The sequence below is a fragment of the Salmo trutta genome, chromosome 30 (assembly GCF_901001165.1).
Source record: "Salmo trutta chromosome 30, fSalTru1.1, whole genome shotgun sequence".
NCBI classification, from domain to species: domain Eukaryota; kingdom Metazoa; phylum Chordata; class Actinopteri; order Salmoniformes; family Salmonidae; genus Salmo; species Salmo trutta.
Window position 1 is genome coordinate 3,531,739 of NC_042986.1, and position 18,231 is coordinate 3,549,969.

At 45.4% G+C, this 18,231-nt stretch overlaps 1 protein-coding gene across 2 annotated transcripts in view; it reads right to left on the reverse strand.

Annotated features, from left to right (window-relative positions):
• Positions 1-18,231, reverse strand: part of LOC115168965 (phosphatidylinositol 3,4,5-trisphosphate-dependent Rac exchanger 1 protein-like) — a 139,886-nt gene that overhangs the window by 23,920 nt on the left and 97,735 nt on the right. For both annotated transcript variants that reach the window (XM_029724538.1, XM_029724539.1), the window contains 8 exons: positions 11,171-11,263; positions 9,798-9,946; positions 7,484-7,569; positions 5,755-5,894; positions 3,674-3,788; positions 3,325-3,506; positions 1,624-1,785; positions 1,174-1,384 (listed from right to left, as the gene is read on the reverse strand). In XM_029724538.1, the coding sequence (XP_029580398.1) occupies positions 1,174-1,384; positions 1,624-1,785; positions 3,325-3,506; positions 3,674-3,788; positions 5,755-5,894; positions 7,484-7,569; positions 9,798-9,946; positions 11,171-11,263 (1,138 nt within the window). The remainder of the gene's footprint in view (positions 1-1,173; positions 1,385-1,623; positions 1,786-3,324; positions 3,507-3,673; positions 3,789-5,754; positions 5,895-7,483; positions 7,570-9,797; positions 9,947-11,170; positions 11,264-18,231) is intronic.

Below are 18,231 nucleotides of genomic sequence, written 5' to 3' on the forward strand. Positions count from 1 at the left end.
TGTAATCTAAAGGTATGTGTGCATATGAGTGTGTACTGTATGTGTGTGCCAGTACATGTACAGTACAGCGGCAGTCAGTGCTGTTTAAGATGAGGGAGGACGATTATTTTTTTATGAGCATGACCTTATTTCTATTACAGCATATTGGAAGACTGTCGTATTCGATTCATCCAGCTTAATGTAACACCGATAGGTTTAGGCTACTTCATGATACTCAACTGTTCCTGTACACATCATGTGGTTGCTCCAACCGAGCCTATGAATGAAAGTTTACAATGTAGGTGAACAGGTAGAGAGAAATTTGAGTCATCAAGGTGACAGACATTGACACATTCAATACTGCCATGCGCAACCTTACCTGCATCTAGCTGATCTAGGATGTAATCATTAGTCCAAAAGTTGCAAACAAGATTTTCTATTGGACAGTTACACCAGCGGGCCCCAGTGGCAATAAATTAATAAAACCAAAAGCTTACCTAGGAAGAGTTCCAGTGTTGGATAGCCATAGCCAGCTAGGTAACATAGCATTCGTCTCTGTTTGAGTAGGCTAGACTATCTAGCTGAATTCACTAGCTTAGTAAGTGAACAAAAATTCTCTCACTCTTACTATGCTTGAAAATATGAAGAGTGGTACTCAGTAATGTGTTGTATTGGATTGGCCCCCAAACATAACACTTTGTATTCAGGACAAAAAGTGAATTGCTTTGCCACTTTTTTTGCAGTATTACTTTAGTGCCTTATTGCAAACAGGATGCATGTTTTGGAATATTCTCCTATCACAGCCATTAAACTCTGTACCTGTTTTAAATCCTTCCTCTTTGGCAACTGCATCTTAGTAGTGACTGGGTGTATTGACACACCATCCAAAGTGTAATTCATAACTTCACCATTCTTAAAGGGATATTCAATGTCTTCTTTCTACCAATAGTGCCCTTCTTTGCAAGGCATTGGAAAACCTCCCTGGTCTTTGTGGTCAATGATGAGGCAAAAATGTAAAAATCCATGCAACATATTATGTGACTTGTTAAGCACATTTTTACTCCTGAACTTATTTAGGCTTGCCTTAACCAAGGGGTTGAATACTTATTGACTCAAGATTTTAATTTGTAATTAATTAGCACGCACGCACACACACACGCACACCCACACGTCCACATTGTCTTCTCACCCCACCTTGGTCAGGTTCCAGGCCGTAGAAGGAGTTCTTGCGTCCGAAGCGGAAGCTGAAGGCCCTGCCGGACACCATGGTGGTCTTGGGGTGGGACACCTGCATCAGGTTGATGTGGCAGTTGGTGGGCACAAAGTCCATGCAGCCCAGCGTGTGGGTCAGTACACCTGCCTGCTTGAATGTGGGGCACGCCTTTTTCCTCAGCTCCTGGGCAAACTGAAAACCACAGCTAATGAAAAACGGTATATTTACCGCTATCACATAATGATGGATCAATACTCGCTGCTGATCTGAGTGTCTGTGTGTGTGTGTGGCGGGGGACGGGGAGAGCGAGGGAGAGAAAGGAGAGAAAGAAGAGAGAGTGCGAGAGAGAGAGCGAGAGAACTTGAAGACATTTGTAGCTGCTCTTGCACTACAAAAGGAGCTATGATAGAGGGATCCTGTAGCTCCTGTACCTGCTGGTATCTGCTGATTCGCCGGCGGATGCTCTCCAGCTTGGTATCACAGATGTTCCTGAACTCAAATTGGGGCATGGACATCACGCGGTCACTCTGCGAGATCAGCTGGCTGCAGCTACGCACAAAATGACTGTCGTCGCTTGCAAAGGCCTCCAGGATCTGACAGGGCAGAGTGTATGTTTAAAATCCCTTTGGGTTCACGTCTTCAAGTTCAAGTTATTTGAAGTGGTTTTTGCATGGAGAGAAGAGCATGAAGCAACCTGGGACCCATTCACTCCTATTGTTCTCATCATAAATGCTAAAAATCATGGCTGTGGCTATGCAATAAAGACAAACCCAAAGTGTTTTTGCTAATGCTAGGAGACTAAAACAACAATGGACATTTCCTGTTCCTTGACGGTATGGCCGAAGAAGCCTTCAGGCTACAGTGACTCTCTGCATTGACCCTTCCATTTTATAGTCCCTATGCACATTCTACACACTCACTCATCATTTCCTCACACACACACGCACATACATTCAAACATGCACTCACATACAATCATCATATACGCTGCTGCTACTCTGTTTATCAAATATCCTGATGTCTAGTCACCTTACCCGTATACAGTTGAAGTCGGAAGTTTACACACACTTAGGTTGGAGTCATTAAAACTCGTTTTTCAACCACTCCACAAATTTCTTGTTAACAAACTATAGTTTTGGCAAGTCGGTTAGGACATCTACTTTGTGCATGACACAAGTAATTTGTGGGCAGAACTGAAAAAGTGTGTGCGAGCAAGGAGGCCTACAAACCTGACTCAGTTACACCAGCTCTGTCAGGAGGAATGGGCCAATATTCACCCAACTTATTGTAGGAAGCTTGTGGAAGGCTACCCGAAACGTTTGACCCAAGTTAAACAATTTTAAGGCAATGCTACCAAATACTAATTGAGTGTATGTAAACTTCTGACCCACTGGGAATGTGATGAAAGAAATAAAAGCTGAAATAAATCATTCTCTCTACTCCAAGATGGCGTAGCAGTCAGACGTCTTTGTCTTCGTCTTGTCGTGTCCTGTGTATATATATTTTTTGCACACACTGTATATCGACTTTTTCTATTGTATTATTGACTGTATGTTTGTTTATTCCATGTGTAACTCTGTGTTGTTGTTTGTGTCGCACTGCTTTGCTTTATCTTGGCCAGGTCGCAGTAAATGAGAACTTGTTCTCAACTAGCCTACCTGGTTAAATAAAGTCGAAATAAAAAATTCTGACATTTCACGTTCTTAAAATAAAGTGGTGATCCTAACTGGCCTAAGACAGGGAATTTTTACTAGGATTAAATGTCAGGAATATTGAAAAACTGAGTTTAAATGTATTTGGCTAAGGTGTATGTAAACTTCCGACTTCAACTGTACATACTGTTCAACTGTACACCCTGCCACTCCAGTATCCCTGCACATTATAAATATGGTATTTGCACTGACCCTGTATATAGGTTTCTTACTGATTCATGTTTTCCTATTTCTAGTGTTTTTGTTCTACTTTAAAAAAAATATATACTGCATTGTTGGGAAAGAGCAAGCAAGAAAAGCATGTCACTGTGCTAGCGTACGTCACAATAAAAACTTGAAACTGAACCACATACTGCTGCTAGCATGATAAGAGTAGTGTTAGCATGCTAATACTACATAAACAGTGGACATGTGCTGTACCTTTGCAGTAAGGCTGAAGCAGCCCTTGGGCTCCACCATCTTCTCCAGGACGTGGCTCTTGATGCCGGCTGTACTGACATACTCGTACACCACGCCGTGCTCCAGGTGCACGTTGTCCACCGTCATGCTCACCAGGGGCACCGTGTCAGACAGAGACAGCCGGCTCAGCCCCCCCCTGTAGTCTGGATCGGACAAAGGGACGCTTTTGAGTACCTACTTTCAAGTACACACCTGTTAGCAGACAGACACAAACATACACTTCTATGGTGAGATTGTGTAAGGTACCTGATCCGTTCCCATTCTTTCTCTCACACACACACCCCCCCCGTGGTGAGGTGGTGTACAGTACCTGTTCCGTTCCTGCCGTTCTCCTCATCTATGTCTGAGCATTTCTCTGCTGTGCAGGCCTTGAATGAGCCCCCCTCCTCCTCCACGTCCTCAAACGCACGGTACACCCACTGACACTGACAGGACACAGGGAGGACACACCAGGGTCAAACACTGGTGTGTTTGTGTCTAGGTGTATAATATGCGTGCATACATTCAAGTGTGTGTCTAGGTTTCTGTGCAAGAGTGTGCTTGGAATCACATGTGCTTCTCTGGCAGTTAAAGAAGTTGTGTGTGAATGAAGTAAAAGAGACATTAAGATGTGCTCCAAACAGAGTTAAGCCAGGTTAAACATCAACAAAGCAGGGGATTGGACAAGAGGAGAGGAGCCAGAGTAAACATCAACAAAGCAGGGGATTGGACAAGAGGAGAGGAACCAGAGTAAACATCAACAAAGGAGCTCCTAATGAAAGCACACCATAGCAGAGGTGTGGACTCGAGTCCGACTCGAGTCACAAATATGATGACTTGCAACTCGACTTTGACTTTAACACCAATGACTCGTGACTTAACTTGGACTTGAGCCTTTTGACTCGACCTGACTTGATACCCTCCCCAAGTCCAAATATAAAAAATGATGCTATTAAAAAAAGTGTGCAGCGCATCAACTCTTCATTTAACGGATTACAGTTTGAATCCGACAGCAGCCAATCAAATTGTGCCAGCTGAGAAAAAGTTGCGCGTGACAGTGCAGAGGAACGTCGGCGGGTGAATTCAGATGGAGCTCTTGGAAAGATGATACCCAAAATTATTTTTTTCGGATATAAAGACGATGCTGTATCAACAAAAATGGATTGCAACTTGCAAAACATGCGGGAAGAAAATTACAGACGGAGGCGCAACAATTTCCAACTTTGTTCGAAATTTGAAGCTGCACAAAGAATGGTAAGGCGTGGCTAATATAGCCGACTGCTATATATTTTATTACTTTACTAGTGTATCATGTAGGCTAGCGTAACGTTAAATTAATGAGCCTTCACACAGTCAGTCCGTGCGGGAACGTGATCATTGCACCCAAGATTGGGCTACAAATGGCTAGGCAGTTGGTAGCCTAAATCCTGCCTGATGTTCCTAAATCAAGGTTGGGCGATTGTGTTTGGACGATTGTGTACAAGCCTACATCACCCGATTTCGCCTCATAGCAATCCTCGATAGTCAAACACTATGGGGGGGGTCTTTCTCATGGCTACCCATGTATTTCCATGGAAATATAAAGTTTATTTGGAAAGTAATAAATATATAGATATTTTTAAAAGCTTTCATGATTTGCGTAAATGTAATAAACTAACTATTACTCTTGTTAAAAATATGAAATGGTGTTACATTTGGTGAAGAGCACATTATGACTTGTTTAGGACTCGAAAGTCAAAGTTTAGGACTTCAGACTTGACTTGATACTTGTCGGTCTTGACGTGATACTTGACTCGGACTTGCCTGTCTTGACTTGGGACTTGAGTGCTAAGACTTGAGACTTACTTGTGACTTGTAAAACAATGACTTGGTCCCACCTCTGCTCCATAGTATACCCTGCACTGTCCCAAGCTGATAAAGCCAAAATATTTGTCACAGTAGGAAAATAAAAACAAGGGGAAAAGTAGGTATATTGGCAGTTCACTGTAAACAATAGAAGAGTGAAATTGAGGATGCAGAAGAACCCTGGTTGTGACGCATTAAACCAGTCAAACCCTTGCATGTGACACTGTAGAAGGGAACACACTACAGTAGTTTGATTGAAACACGTCTTGACACTGGTAGAAAAGTAGCAATGGTACGTTAGGCTAATGCCATCATGGTTGAATCTCTGATCATGTATGTTTCCCTAATATTGTGCGTACAGTATTAAAACATTGTTTGTCGTCAAATGTCTCTTTCTTAAAAAAAGAGATTCTCCCTATGTATTTGAATGCTTTATTGACAGACAGTAAGAATCAGAGGGGGATGAGACATGGATTGAACCCTGTTTTCCAGTAGGGAGTCCCATGTGTGTATGGATCCGGTAGTGTTACCGCTGGACCACAGCTCTGCACGCAAACTATGTCTCACCATGTCGGGCTGATCCTGCTGGTCGTGGTGGGAGGTGAAGTGCTCCAGGACCTCCTGGTAGTTGCTATGGTTCATGTTGTTGCCATTCACCTTCAGGATGCACTGACCTGGCTGGAGGCCTGCCACCGCCGCCACCGACCCTATAATCACACAGGGGTCAAAGTGGGCGGGGACACAGTTCTTATGTGTAATCCTGTAACCACCGATGTCACAGAATGTATGCATGTTGAATGAGTGTTTCTCTATAATAGCAGCATGTGTACAACGTATCCTTATCTATCTGGTTCATTCTGTAAATATTTTGTTCATTCTATTTTATTTGGAGATCCCATTGAGATGAAGAATCTGTTTTTATCATTATCAGAGAATAAGGCATATCCAAGACCATCTGCTCATCTAAGAAGTAGATAGGTGTGTGGCTCAGGTGGTAAAGCATGGCATTAGCAATACCAGGGTTTTGGGTTCAATTCCCGGGACCACTGATACATAAAACGTAAGCACACATGACTGTATGTCGCTTTGGATGAAAGCATCTGCTATATGGCATATATTATTATAAAGCTATGTGTATAATAATAATTAAAGTTCCTATATTGTTTTGGTCCTGAAATAAGTTGTCTGGTAACACTTTAGCTGTGCCCTAAAATACGAACAGATCTCCTGTCCCGTTTAAAAATACCAGCCTTAGCATAATTTCCCCAGTGATCCACCTCACACAAAGCACACGACTCCATAACCTCAGTTTAGCAGCCAACCCAAGCCAACCAAATCCCAGCCGTCAACCAGGATCCTGATTTAGGAGAAGAGAGAAGGAGCTGGGGAGTATGATATCATCCTTTAGAAACTCCCATGGGGCCAGTAGCTGAAAGGAGCCTGCGTGTGTGTGTTTGTGTGTGCGCAGCCAGATCAGAGTGTATGAGCTCCCTCTGACATAATAAAAGAGAAGCAAGACCCCGGGTAGTGACTCCTTCTCCCTCAATGCAGCAGAAAATAATCGGCGGCCATGTTTCCTCCTTCCTTATCCAACTGTTTTACACATTTGGACCCATCCCTTGCTCGTGACTCAACAGTTGTAAACCAAATTAAAAATGTACTTTGACCCTAGCCTGGCAAACATGTGGTCCTTTGACCCTAGCCTGGCAAACATGTGGTCCTTTGACCCTAGCCTGGCGAACATGTGGTCCTTTGACCCTAGCCTGGCAAACATGTGGTCCTTTGACCCTAGCCTGGCAAACATGTGGTCCTTTGACCCTAGCCTGGCAAACATGTGGTCCTTTGACCCTAGCCTGGCAAACATGTGGTCCTTTGACCCTAGCCTGGCAAACATGTGGTCCTTTGACCCTAGCCTGGCAAACATGTGGTCCTTTGACCCTAGCCTGGCAAACATGTGGTCTTTTTGACCCTAGCCTGGCAAACATGTGGTCCTTTTGACCCTAGCGCACACATGTGGTCCTTTTGACCCTAGCACACACATGTGGTCCTTTGACCCTAGCCTGGCGAACATGTGGTCCTAAAAAGCAGAGCCTCAAGAAACTGGAACTGAAGTTAACAGGTGCATGGCTGGCAGGTAACGCCTCATCCTATAACGTAATGTTGATCAAGGAAGCCCCCCGCACCTCTCTGAATCAGAGGGGTTGGGTTAAATGCGGAAGACACATTTCAGTTAAATGCATTCAGTTGTACAACTTACTAGGTATCCCCCTTCCCAATCAGAGAGGTTGTTACTCACCTTTCCTTACTGCGTGTACATGAGGTGGGGCAGAGCCACTGAGTTTGAAGGACAGGGCATCGGGAGTGTCTGGAATCTTCACAATCCTATAACAACAAGAGAGTGTGTATGTATGCGTGCGCACACGTGTGTGTAGGTCAGTAGAGGCTCCTCAGAGGAGGAAGGGAAGGACCAGCGTCAGTGAATTTAAAACAATTGTGAAACATTAAAAAAGTGAACCCTTTTTAGATAAAACTATACTTAATATATTCATGTCACCAAATATTTGATTAAAACACACTGTTTTGCAATTAAGGTCTACAGTAGCCTCAACAGCACTCTGTAGGGTAGCACCATGTTGTAGCCGGAGGACAGCTAGTTTCCATCCTCCTCTGGGTACATTGACTTCAATACAAAAGCTAGGAGGCTCATCTTTCTCACCCCCCTTTTCCATAAACTTACACAGTAATTAAGATAACTTCCGGAGGACGTCCCCCAACCTATCAAAGCTCTTGCAGCATGAACTGACATGTTGTCCATCCAATCAAAGGATCAGAGAATGAATCTAGTCCTGAAAGCATAAGCTACAGCTAACTAGCACTGCAGTGCATAAAATGTGGTGAGTAGTTGACTCAAAGAGAGTGGGCAGAACTGAAAAGTGTGTGCGAGCAAGGAGGCCTACAAACCTGACTCAGTTACACCAGCTCTGTCAGGAGGAATGGGCCAAAATTCACCCAACTTATTGTGGGAAGCTTGTGGAAGGCTACCAGAAAGGTTTGGCCCAAGTTAAACAATTTAAAGGCAATGCTACCAAATACTAATTGAGTGTATGTAAACTTCTGACCCACTGGGAATGTGATGAAAGAAATAAAATCTGAAATAAATCACTCTCTACTATTATTCTGACATTTCACATTCTTAAAATAAAGTGGTGATCCTAACTGACCTAAAACAGGGAATTTTACTAGGATTAAATGTCAGGAATTGTGAAAAACTGAGTTTAAATGTATTTGGCTAAGGTGTATGTAAACTTCCGACTACAACTGTACTTCGTACCCCTGCACATTGACTCGATACTGGTACCCCGTGTATATATAGGCAAATTGTGCGGTTCCTCATCTACAGAAATACCACTACACCACTGCAAGTCAGATCTTTGGTAGGTCTGTAGCCGGTGGTGTCTGTGTGCTGCATGTGTTCCCCGCTCGCTTCAGCCATCTGAGCAGAAGCCAAAATGCAACCTTCCTGTGCTCATTACGAACAGGGTAAATAAAGAATATTGAATGACAGCACCATGGACAACTCCTCCGTTCACCCGGAGACTTGGTGCTGCCATTTTGATCTGCCGCTGACCACGTTTTAGCCTTCTCCATTTACATTGTGTCATAGTTTACACACGGATTAGCCTACACTGTAATTCATTCAAATCCATGCACCATTTATGCAATAAACGGAGCTATATTTAGGCGCTATACATTTTTTGGGGGTGCAATTCAGAAGGCTATATGGGTCTGCTAATGGAGGACTAGTAAAGGCCCAGTGCACTGCTTTTGTGAAAAAGTATTATTTTTCCCGATACTAATCTGTAATCTGATCCAGAAAATTGCCCATATCCGTTACGATACTCGTTTTCTCTGATTACTCGAAACACCCTTGCATGTGATCAGGTGTGTATTCATTCCGCCGATTCTGTTGAAAAACGTTTCTTAAACAGAAGCAAACCGAACAAAAACAGGGATAAACATACCTGTCCAATAGAAACTCGTTTGCAACTGTTGGACTAATGACTACACACTAGATCAGCTAGATGCAGGTAAGATTGTGCAAGGCGGTATTGAATGTGCCAATGTCTGTCACCTTGATGACTCAAATGTCTCTCTACCTGTTCACCTACATTGTAAACTTTCATTCATAGGCTCGGTCGGAGCAACCACATGATGTGTACAGGAACATTTGAGTATCATGAAGTACCCTAAACCTATCGGTGTTACATTAAGCTGGATGAATCGAATACGACAGTCTTCCAATATGCTGTAATAGAAATAAGGCCATGGTCATAAAAAAATAATCGTCCTCCCTCATCTTAAACAGCACCGACTGCCACTAGTGTAGGTTTGTAGAGGATACTTGTCTGTGTGTATACACATGCCTGTGTAGTCACGCCTTGGCCTTGGTGTTGACCAGCAGGCGTAAGGAGCGGCGGATGCAGAAGGCCTGGTTGATAGTGTAGGTGTGTAGAGGATACCTGTCTCTCTGTGTGTGTGTGTGTGTGTGTGTGTGTGTGTGTGTGTGTGTGTGTGTGTGTGTGTGTGTATACACATGCCTGTGTACTCACTCCTTGGCCTTGGTGTTGACCAGCATGCGCAAGGAGCGGCGGATGCAGAAGGCCTGGTTGATCATGGTCTCCACCTCCTGGAAGGGCCTGAGGAACACCAGGTCCTCATTGATGGTGAAGATCTTCCTGCCCTCCTGCAGCCCCGCCATCTGGAGGGGAGGATGGAGAGAGAGACAACAACGGTGGAGCATCAGGGTAGGTTGTCTCTTCATTTCTGGTACGTCAGTGTCCATTTTGTTTTTCAGATATAAAACAGTGTGAACAATGTTCGACCAGATTTCACTTATAAAACCTGGATAAGTGATGGCAATAGCCTAAAAAATAACATCTAAATGATGAAAAACACAGCTATTCTCACGGCAGCCTTTATATCCTCTCTGGCTAGCCCAGGACACAGGGACCAGATCCACTAGTATGACGCTTGGCTTTGGTTGTCTGGGGGGCTGGCTCTGGAGGACACAGTGGCCCACTGAGTGAGTGAGTGTGCCTGCGTGCGTTTTCACATTTGTGTGTTAGGTATTCTCCCCGCAACCCTCCCGGAGTCCCTGGCTCTCCCAGGTTTTTTTCCCCCCACTGGGCCCTGGGAATCAGCTGGGCCTCATTCACAAAGCACACACACAGACGGACTCAGTGTTTGGGCAGTCTTGGATTCACACGCTCTGTGTCAGCCAGGGCCCAACTAGACTGGCACTGTCTGGAGCAGAGGAGGGGAGGAATAGAAGGGGGATGAGGAGGAGTGAGATGGAGTGGAAACGAGAGGGAGGAAAAATAGGGTAGGGTGGGAGTGTGAGAGGTTCATTTTAGGAACTGTAAGGATGATGGTACAACTGTAGGCCTTAGAGCGGGAGGAGTGAGTTGGATTGGGCAGGGAGCGAGGGAGTGGAGTAAGATATTACGGAACACTGAGGGACAGTTAGGGAAGGAGTGCTGTAAGATTGTGTTTACTAATCCCTTCCTCATGGATCCCCAGTCGTTGCACATATGCTCTGATCCAACTAGTCAACAAGACCTTGAGGAGTTGATTCAAAAAGAAAGAGAGTAGATATAAGGCTGTCCTCCAGCTGCAGGCAGAAAGACAGATAAACACATATGCATAGAACCCCCACCCACACACACACACACACAGAGAGAGCTGAGATGGCAGTGAGGAGAATGTGAGCAGGCATGTCTAATAGTTCTGATCCCCACACTGAGAATAAAGTCCCCATGAGGAGAGGGACAGGAAGAGTGACAGTACCACCACTTTCTCACACAGTGGGACTAACGGGCTCTGTCAGTAAGGAGGAGGAAGCATAGGAGGTGTGTGTGTGTCGTCATCTATGTCTGTGTGTATTTTACGTGTCTGTGTGTCTGTGTGTTTATAGACTCCTCACCTCCGCGTGAGAGCCCCTGGTGACAGACCTCACCACGATGGCTTTGTTCTTCTCCTCAATCTCAAAGCCGTAGTCTTCCTCCTCTGGGTGGATCTATGGGGAGAGAAAAAACATAAACAAAGGAGCTTAGCAGGCATTGACCAACATTGATTCATTCATTAATTTATGCATTAGATCAACGAACCAACAAAATCATAACATTTTATCTGGCACACTCTGTGCAGTCAATAACAAACGAATGACAGACCTGCGTAAAATACGTACATCACATTTGGGTTTATTTGGGACTATTCCATTACAGAGCACCAACGGGAGCGTCGCCAATTGCAAGGTGGGGGTTACTTCCCTTCTGCATAGTTGTGATAAGATGGCTATCGCTAACGCCCGTCTGAGGAGACGGGTAACTGGAGAACGGCTAAACAATGGGCTCTGCAGCGTCAAAGAGCTGTGTGTGTGTGTGTGTGTGTGTTGGGGTCCATCACTTCAATCATGGCTGTAAGGACTGGGAAGGATTAGCATTTGAGCTAATCATTGTGGATGGGGCATCATGTCTACTTCCTCCTTTGTTCTTCTGAAGAAACGCTAGGGAAAGCTAATGCTTTAATGTTAGCCTGGCAATGTAAGGTGTTTCAGCCCTTTTCTTAAGGGGTTAAGGGGATTCTAAATTCCTCTCATTCTTCCAGCACTTGTTGGTAAATGTGACAATTCTGATATTTTGTGTTTTTTATACACTTATCTACATAATTTCTCCGCCATCATTTCCTGTCATCAAAAACAGCTTCTGGACATCAGAATGCGATCACTAACTTCGATTTGGATGACAATTCCTACTTCAACGAGTCGGCAGCTCTGGACGTTCGGCTTATTCCATACCAGACCCTAATGCCGCGGACTCGAAAGAGGAAGCGACGATGCAAAAGAGGCAGATGAACCAGTATCCTGACAAGACAGCGTTGGTGAGCAAATAAACCGCCTCTACCTTCCGTTATATTGGCGAACATACAGTCACTAGAGAAGGAACCGGAGGAGCTCCGTTTGAGACTATCCTGTAATATTCTAAGTTTCTCGTAGTCGTGGCTGAACAAGGACAATACACATCTCGTTGATTTATCCATACATCTTTAAGACCGGACGGCAGCCTCGGGTTAGACGAACGGAGGAGGGTTGTGTCTATTTCTTAACAACAGCAGGTGCAACGATTTCTAATGTTAAGGAAGTCTCAAGTTTTTGCTCGCTTGAGTTAGAATAACTCATGATAAGCTGCAGACCATACTATTAAGCAATATCTTTCATAGCTGTCTATTTACCAAGATACTAACCGATTCTGGCACTAAGACGGCACTCAACAAGCTGTATAGGCAAACAAGAAAATACATATCTCGTGGCCAGTCATTTTAATGCAGGGAAACTGAAATCAGTTTGACCTCATATTTACCAGAAGGTCACCTGTGCAACAAGAGGCAATAAAACTCTAGACTACCTTTACTCCATATACAGAAACACATAGAAGGCTTGCCCTCCATTTGGCAAATCTGACCATAACGCTATACTTTTGAGTAATGCATACATGCAAAAACTCAAAACAGGAAGTACCAGTGACGCTCAATATGGAAAAGCTACAGGACTGCTTCACTAGCACAGACTGTAATATGTTTCAGGATTCATCGGCTATCATTGAGGAGTTCACCACATCAGTCCCGGCTTCATTAATAAGTGCATCAATGATGTCATCCCCACAATGACCGCACGTACATATCCCAACCAGAAGACATGAATTAGAGGCAACATCCGCAATGTGCTAAAGGCTAGAGCTGCAGCTTTCAAGGAGCAGGACACCAATCCGGAAGCTTATAAGAAATCCACTATGACCTCCGACGAGCCATCAAACAGGCTAAGCATCAAAATAGGACTAAGATCCTTGCAAACCATCACAGATTACAATGGGAAACCCAACCACCCAGTGATGTGAGCCTATCAGATGAGCTAAATGCCTTTTATGCTCACTTCGAGGCAAGCAACACTGAACTATGCATAAGAGTACCAGCTGTTCCGGATGATTGTGTGATCTCGCTCTCTGTAGCCAATGTGAGTAAGACCTTTAAACAGGTTAACATTTACAAGGCCTCGGGGACTGACGGATTACCAGGACGCATACTCAGAGCTTGCGCTGACCAGCTGGCAAGTGTCTTCACTGACATTTTGAACCTCTCCCTGACCCAGTCTGTAATACCTATATGTTTCAAGCACACCACCATAGTTCCTGTGCACAAGAATGCCAAGTGAACCTGTCAAAATTACTATAGCCCTGTAGTACTCAAAATTGGTAGCCATGAAATGTTTTGAAATGCTGGTCACGGCTTACATCAACACCATCATCCCAGACACCCTGGACATAGTCCAATTCGCATACTGCCCCATCAAAACAAATCCAATTTTATTGGTCATATACACATATTTAGCAGATGTTATTGCAGGTGTAGTGAAATGCTTGTTTTCACTACACCCGAAATGCAACAGATCTACAGATGACGCAATTTCTATTGCACGCCACACTGCCCTTTTCCACCTGGACAAGAGGAACACCTATTTGAGAATGCTGTTCATTGTCTACACCTCAACATTGAACACCATAGTGCTCTCAAAGCTCACCACTAAGCTCAGGACCCTGCAACTGAACACCTCTATCTGCAACTGGATCCTGGACTTCCTGAATGGCCGCCCCCAGGTGGTGAGGTTAGGGAACAACACATCCGCCACGCTGACCCTCAACACGGGGGCCCCTCAGGGATGGATGTTCAGTCCCCTCCTGTAATCCCTGTTCACCCATGACTGCGTGGCCTCGCACGACTCCAACACCATCAATAAGTTTACTGACAACACAACGGTGGTAGGCCTGATCACCGATGACGATAAGACAGACTATATGGAGGTCAGTGACCTGGCAGTGTGGAGGTCAGTGACCTGGCATTCTTCCAGTCCGAGGTGAGAAATTGCTGTCCTGATATCTAGAAGCACTTTTCAGTCATACGAAACGGTGGCAGAAACATGATGTACAAAATAAGTTACAAATAAAGTGAAAAAACAATAGCACAATTTGTTGGGACACTCTTTTGACCCATCACAAAGGTTTTGCTGCTACTGTTTATTATCTATTCTGTTGCCTAGTCAGTTTATTCTTAGTTAAATGTACATATATACCTCAATTACAGTTGAAGTCGGAAGTTTACATACACTTAGGTTGGAGTCATTAAAACTCGTTTTTCAACCACTCCACAAATCTCTTGTTAACCTGTTGGGGCTAGGGGGCAGTATTTTCACGGCCGGATAAAAAACGTACCGATTTAAACTGGTTACTACTCTTGTCCAGAGAATATACATATAATTAGTATATTTGGATAGAAAACACTCTAAAGTTTCTAAAACTGTTTGAATGGTGTCTGTGAGTATAACAGAACTCATATGGCAGGCCAAAACCTGAGAAGATTCCATGCAGGAAGTGCCCTGTATGACAATTTGTTGTCCTTCTGTTGCATCTCTATCGACATTACAGCATTTGTGCTGTTACGTGACACTTTCTAAGGCTTCCATTGGCTCTCTAAAGCGTTCAGAAAGCGGAATGACGTGTCTCCTGTCTCTGGGCAAAGTACAGCAGCAGAGTTTGTAATTGGCCTGCCTGGGGACAGTGAGACTGTCCCCATTTTTTTCTTTCAGTCTTTGAATGAATACAACGTTGTCCGGTTGGAATATTATCGCTATTTTACAAGAAAAATAGCATAAAAATTTATTTTAAACAACGTTTGACATGCTTCTAAGTACGGTAATGGAATATTTTGAAATGTTTTGTCACAAAATGCGCTTGCGCGTTACCCTTTGGATAGTGACCTGAACGCACGAACAAAACGGAGGTATTTGGATATAACTATGGATTATTTGCAACCAAAACAACACTTGTTGTTGAAGTAGAAGTCCTGGGAGTGCATTCTGACGAAGAACAGCAAAGATAATCCAATTTTTCTAATAGTAATTCTGAGTTTAGGTTGCCCCAAACTTGGTGGGTGTCAAATTAGCTAGCCTGTGATGGCCGAGCTATGTACTCAGAATATTGCAAAATGTGCTTTCGCCGAAAAGCTATTTTAAAATCTGACATAGCGTTTGCATAAAGGAGTTCTGTATCTAGAATTCTTAAAATAATTGTTATGTATTTTGTCAACGTTTATCATGAGTAATTTAGTAAATTCACCGGAAGTTTTCGGTGGGTATGCTAGTTCTGAACATCACATGCTAATGTAAAAAGCTGTTTTTTTATATAAATATGAACTTCATTGAACAAAACATGCATGTATTGTATAACATAATGTCCTAAGAGTGTCATCTGATGAAGATCATCAAAGATTAGTGCTGCATTTAGCTGTGGTTTTGGTTTTTGTGACATATATGTTTGCTTTGAAAATGGCTGTGTGATTATTTTTGGCAGGGTACTCTCCTGACATAATCTAATGTTTTGCTTTTGCTGTAAAGCCTTTTTGAAATCGGACAACGTGGTTGGATTAACGAGAGTCTTATCTTTGAAATGGTGTAAAATAGTCATATTGTCACGTCCTGGCCAGTATATAAGGTTAATTGTTTGTAGTTTGGTCAGGGCGTGACAGAGGGTATTTGTTTTATGTGGTTCAGGGTGGTGTGTTTGGTTTAAGGGTGTTTGTTTTAGTAATTCCGGGTGTTGGTTTGTTTAGGTATTTCTATGTGGAGTCTAGTATGTCTGTTTCTATGTCTGGTGAATTGGTGTTGGGACTCTCAGTTGAAGGCAGGTGTTTTCTATCTGCCTTTGATTGAGAGTCTCATAAATGAGGGTGTGTTTGTGTTTGTGTTTTGTGGGTGATTGTTCTGTGTAAAGCACTATGCTTTGACAGACTGTTAGTTGTTCGTTTTCGTATTTTGTTATTTTTGTATGTTCATTTTTGTAGTGAATAAAAATCAAGATGAGCATTCACGAACCTGCTGCGTATTGGTCCACATTTTCCGATGACGATTTCGTTATCTCGTCAGAGGACGAAGACAACCGTGACAGAATCACCCACCACTCAAGGACCAAGCAGCAGAGGAAGAAGCAGCCAAGGCAGAGAGGCGTTGGTACGAGGCCAGAGTGGACGCGCTGAAGGAGATGCACGAGAGGCACCCCCAAGAAAATTTTGGGGGGGGGGCACACGGGTAGTTTGGCTAGGCGAAGGAAGAGCCGGAAGCCAGCTACCCGTGGTTATATGGAGGAGCGTATGAGGTGGGGAGCGCCATGTTTCGCTGAGAAGCGCAATATCTCACCCATACGCACGCACAGTCCGGTGCGAGTTATTCCAGCCCCTCGCAGGTGCCGTGCTAGAGCGGGCATCCAGCCTGGTAGGAGGATGCCTGCGCAGCGCATCTGGTCGCCGGTACGCCTCCGAGGACCAGGCTACCCAACTCCCGCTCTACGCACGGCTACCATCAAGCCCCTGCACAGCCCAGTCTGCCCTGTACGAGCACTCCGCTCGTGCAGGGCTACTAGTTCCATCGAGCCAAGGCGGGTTGTGCAGGAGGTAAGATCTAGACCGGCTGTGCGCCTCCATAGCCCTGGGTTTCCAGCTCCTGTCTCTCGTGCGGACCCGGAAGTGCGTCCACCCAGTCCGACTCGTCCTGTTCCCGCTCCCCGCACTAAACGGCAAGTGCGTAAACCCAGCCTCGCCAGTCAACAGTCGTCGGAGCTGCCCGCCAGTCAACAGTCGTCGGAGCTGCCCGCCAGTCAACAGTCGTCGGAGCTGCCCGCCAGTCAACAGTCGTCGGAGCTGCCCGTCAGTCAACAGTCGTCGGAGCTGCCCGTCAGTCAACAGTCGTCGGAGCTGCCCGTCAGTCAACAGTCGTCGGAGCTGCCCGTCAGTCAACAGTCGTCGGAGCTGCCCGTCAGTCAACAGTCGTCGGAGCTGCCCGTCAGTCAACAGTCGCCGGAGTGGCCAGACTGCGCTGAACTGCCGGAGTGGCCAGACTGCGCTGAACTGCCGGAGTGGCCAGACTGCGCTGAAACTGCCGGAGTGGCCAGACTGCCTGAACTGCCGGAGTGGCCAGACTGCCCTGAACTGCCGGAGTGGCCAGACTGCCCTGAACTGCCGGAGTGGCCAGACTGCCCTGAACTGCCGGAGTGGCCAGACTGCCCTGAACTGCCGGAGTGGCCAGACTGCCCTGAACTGCCGGAGTGGCCAGTCTGCCCTGAACTGCCGGAGTGGCCAGACTGCCCTGACCTGCCGGAGCTGACAGACTGCCCTGACCTGCCGGAGCTGACAGACTGCCCTGACCTGCCGGAGCTGACAGACTGCCCTGACCTGCCGGAGCTGACAGACTGCCCTGACCTGCCGGAGCTGACAGACTGCCCTGACCTGCCGGAGCTGACAGACTGCCCTGACCTGCCGGAGCTGACAGACTGCCCTGACCTGCCGGAGCTGACAGACTGCCCAGAGCTGACAGACTGCCCAGACCGCCCCGAGCTGACAGACTGCCTAGACCGCCCCGAACCGCCAGACTGCCCAGACTGCCTGGAACGGCCAGAACCTGAGCCGCCTCCAAGATAGGTGGGTTGGGGAGGGGGGGGTGTAGCACAGTGCCGTCGTTGACGGCAGCCACCCTCCCTTCCCTCCCTTTAGTAAGGGGGAATTTTTCTTTTAGGTATTGTTTGGGGGTATTTTTTTTTGTTTTTTAAGGTGCTTCTGGGGTAGCACCTTTAAGGGGGGGGTACTGTCACGTCCTGGCCAGTATATAAGGTTAATTGTTTGTAGTTTGGTCAGGGCGTGACAGAGGGTATTTGTTTTATGTGGTTCAGGGTGGTGTGTTTGGTTTAAGGGTGTTTGTTTTAGTAATTCCGGGTGTTGGTTTGTTTAGGTATTTCTATGTGGAGTCTAGTATGTCTGTTTCTATGTCTGGTGAATTGGTGTTGGGACTCTCAGTTGAAGGCAGGTGTTTTCTATCTGCCTTTGATTGAGAGTCTCATAAATGAGGGTGTGTTTGTGTTTGTGTTTTGTGGGTGATTGTTCTGTGTAAAG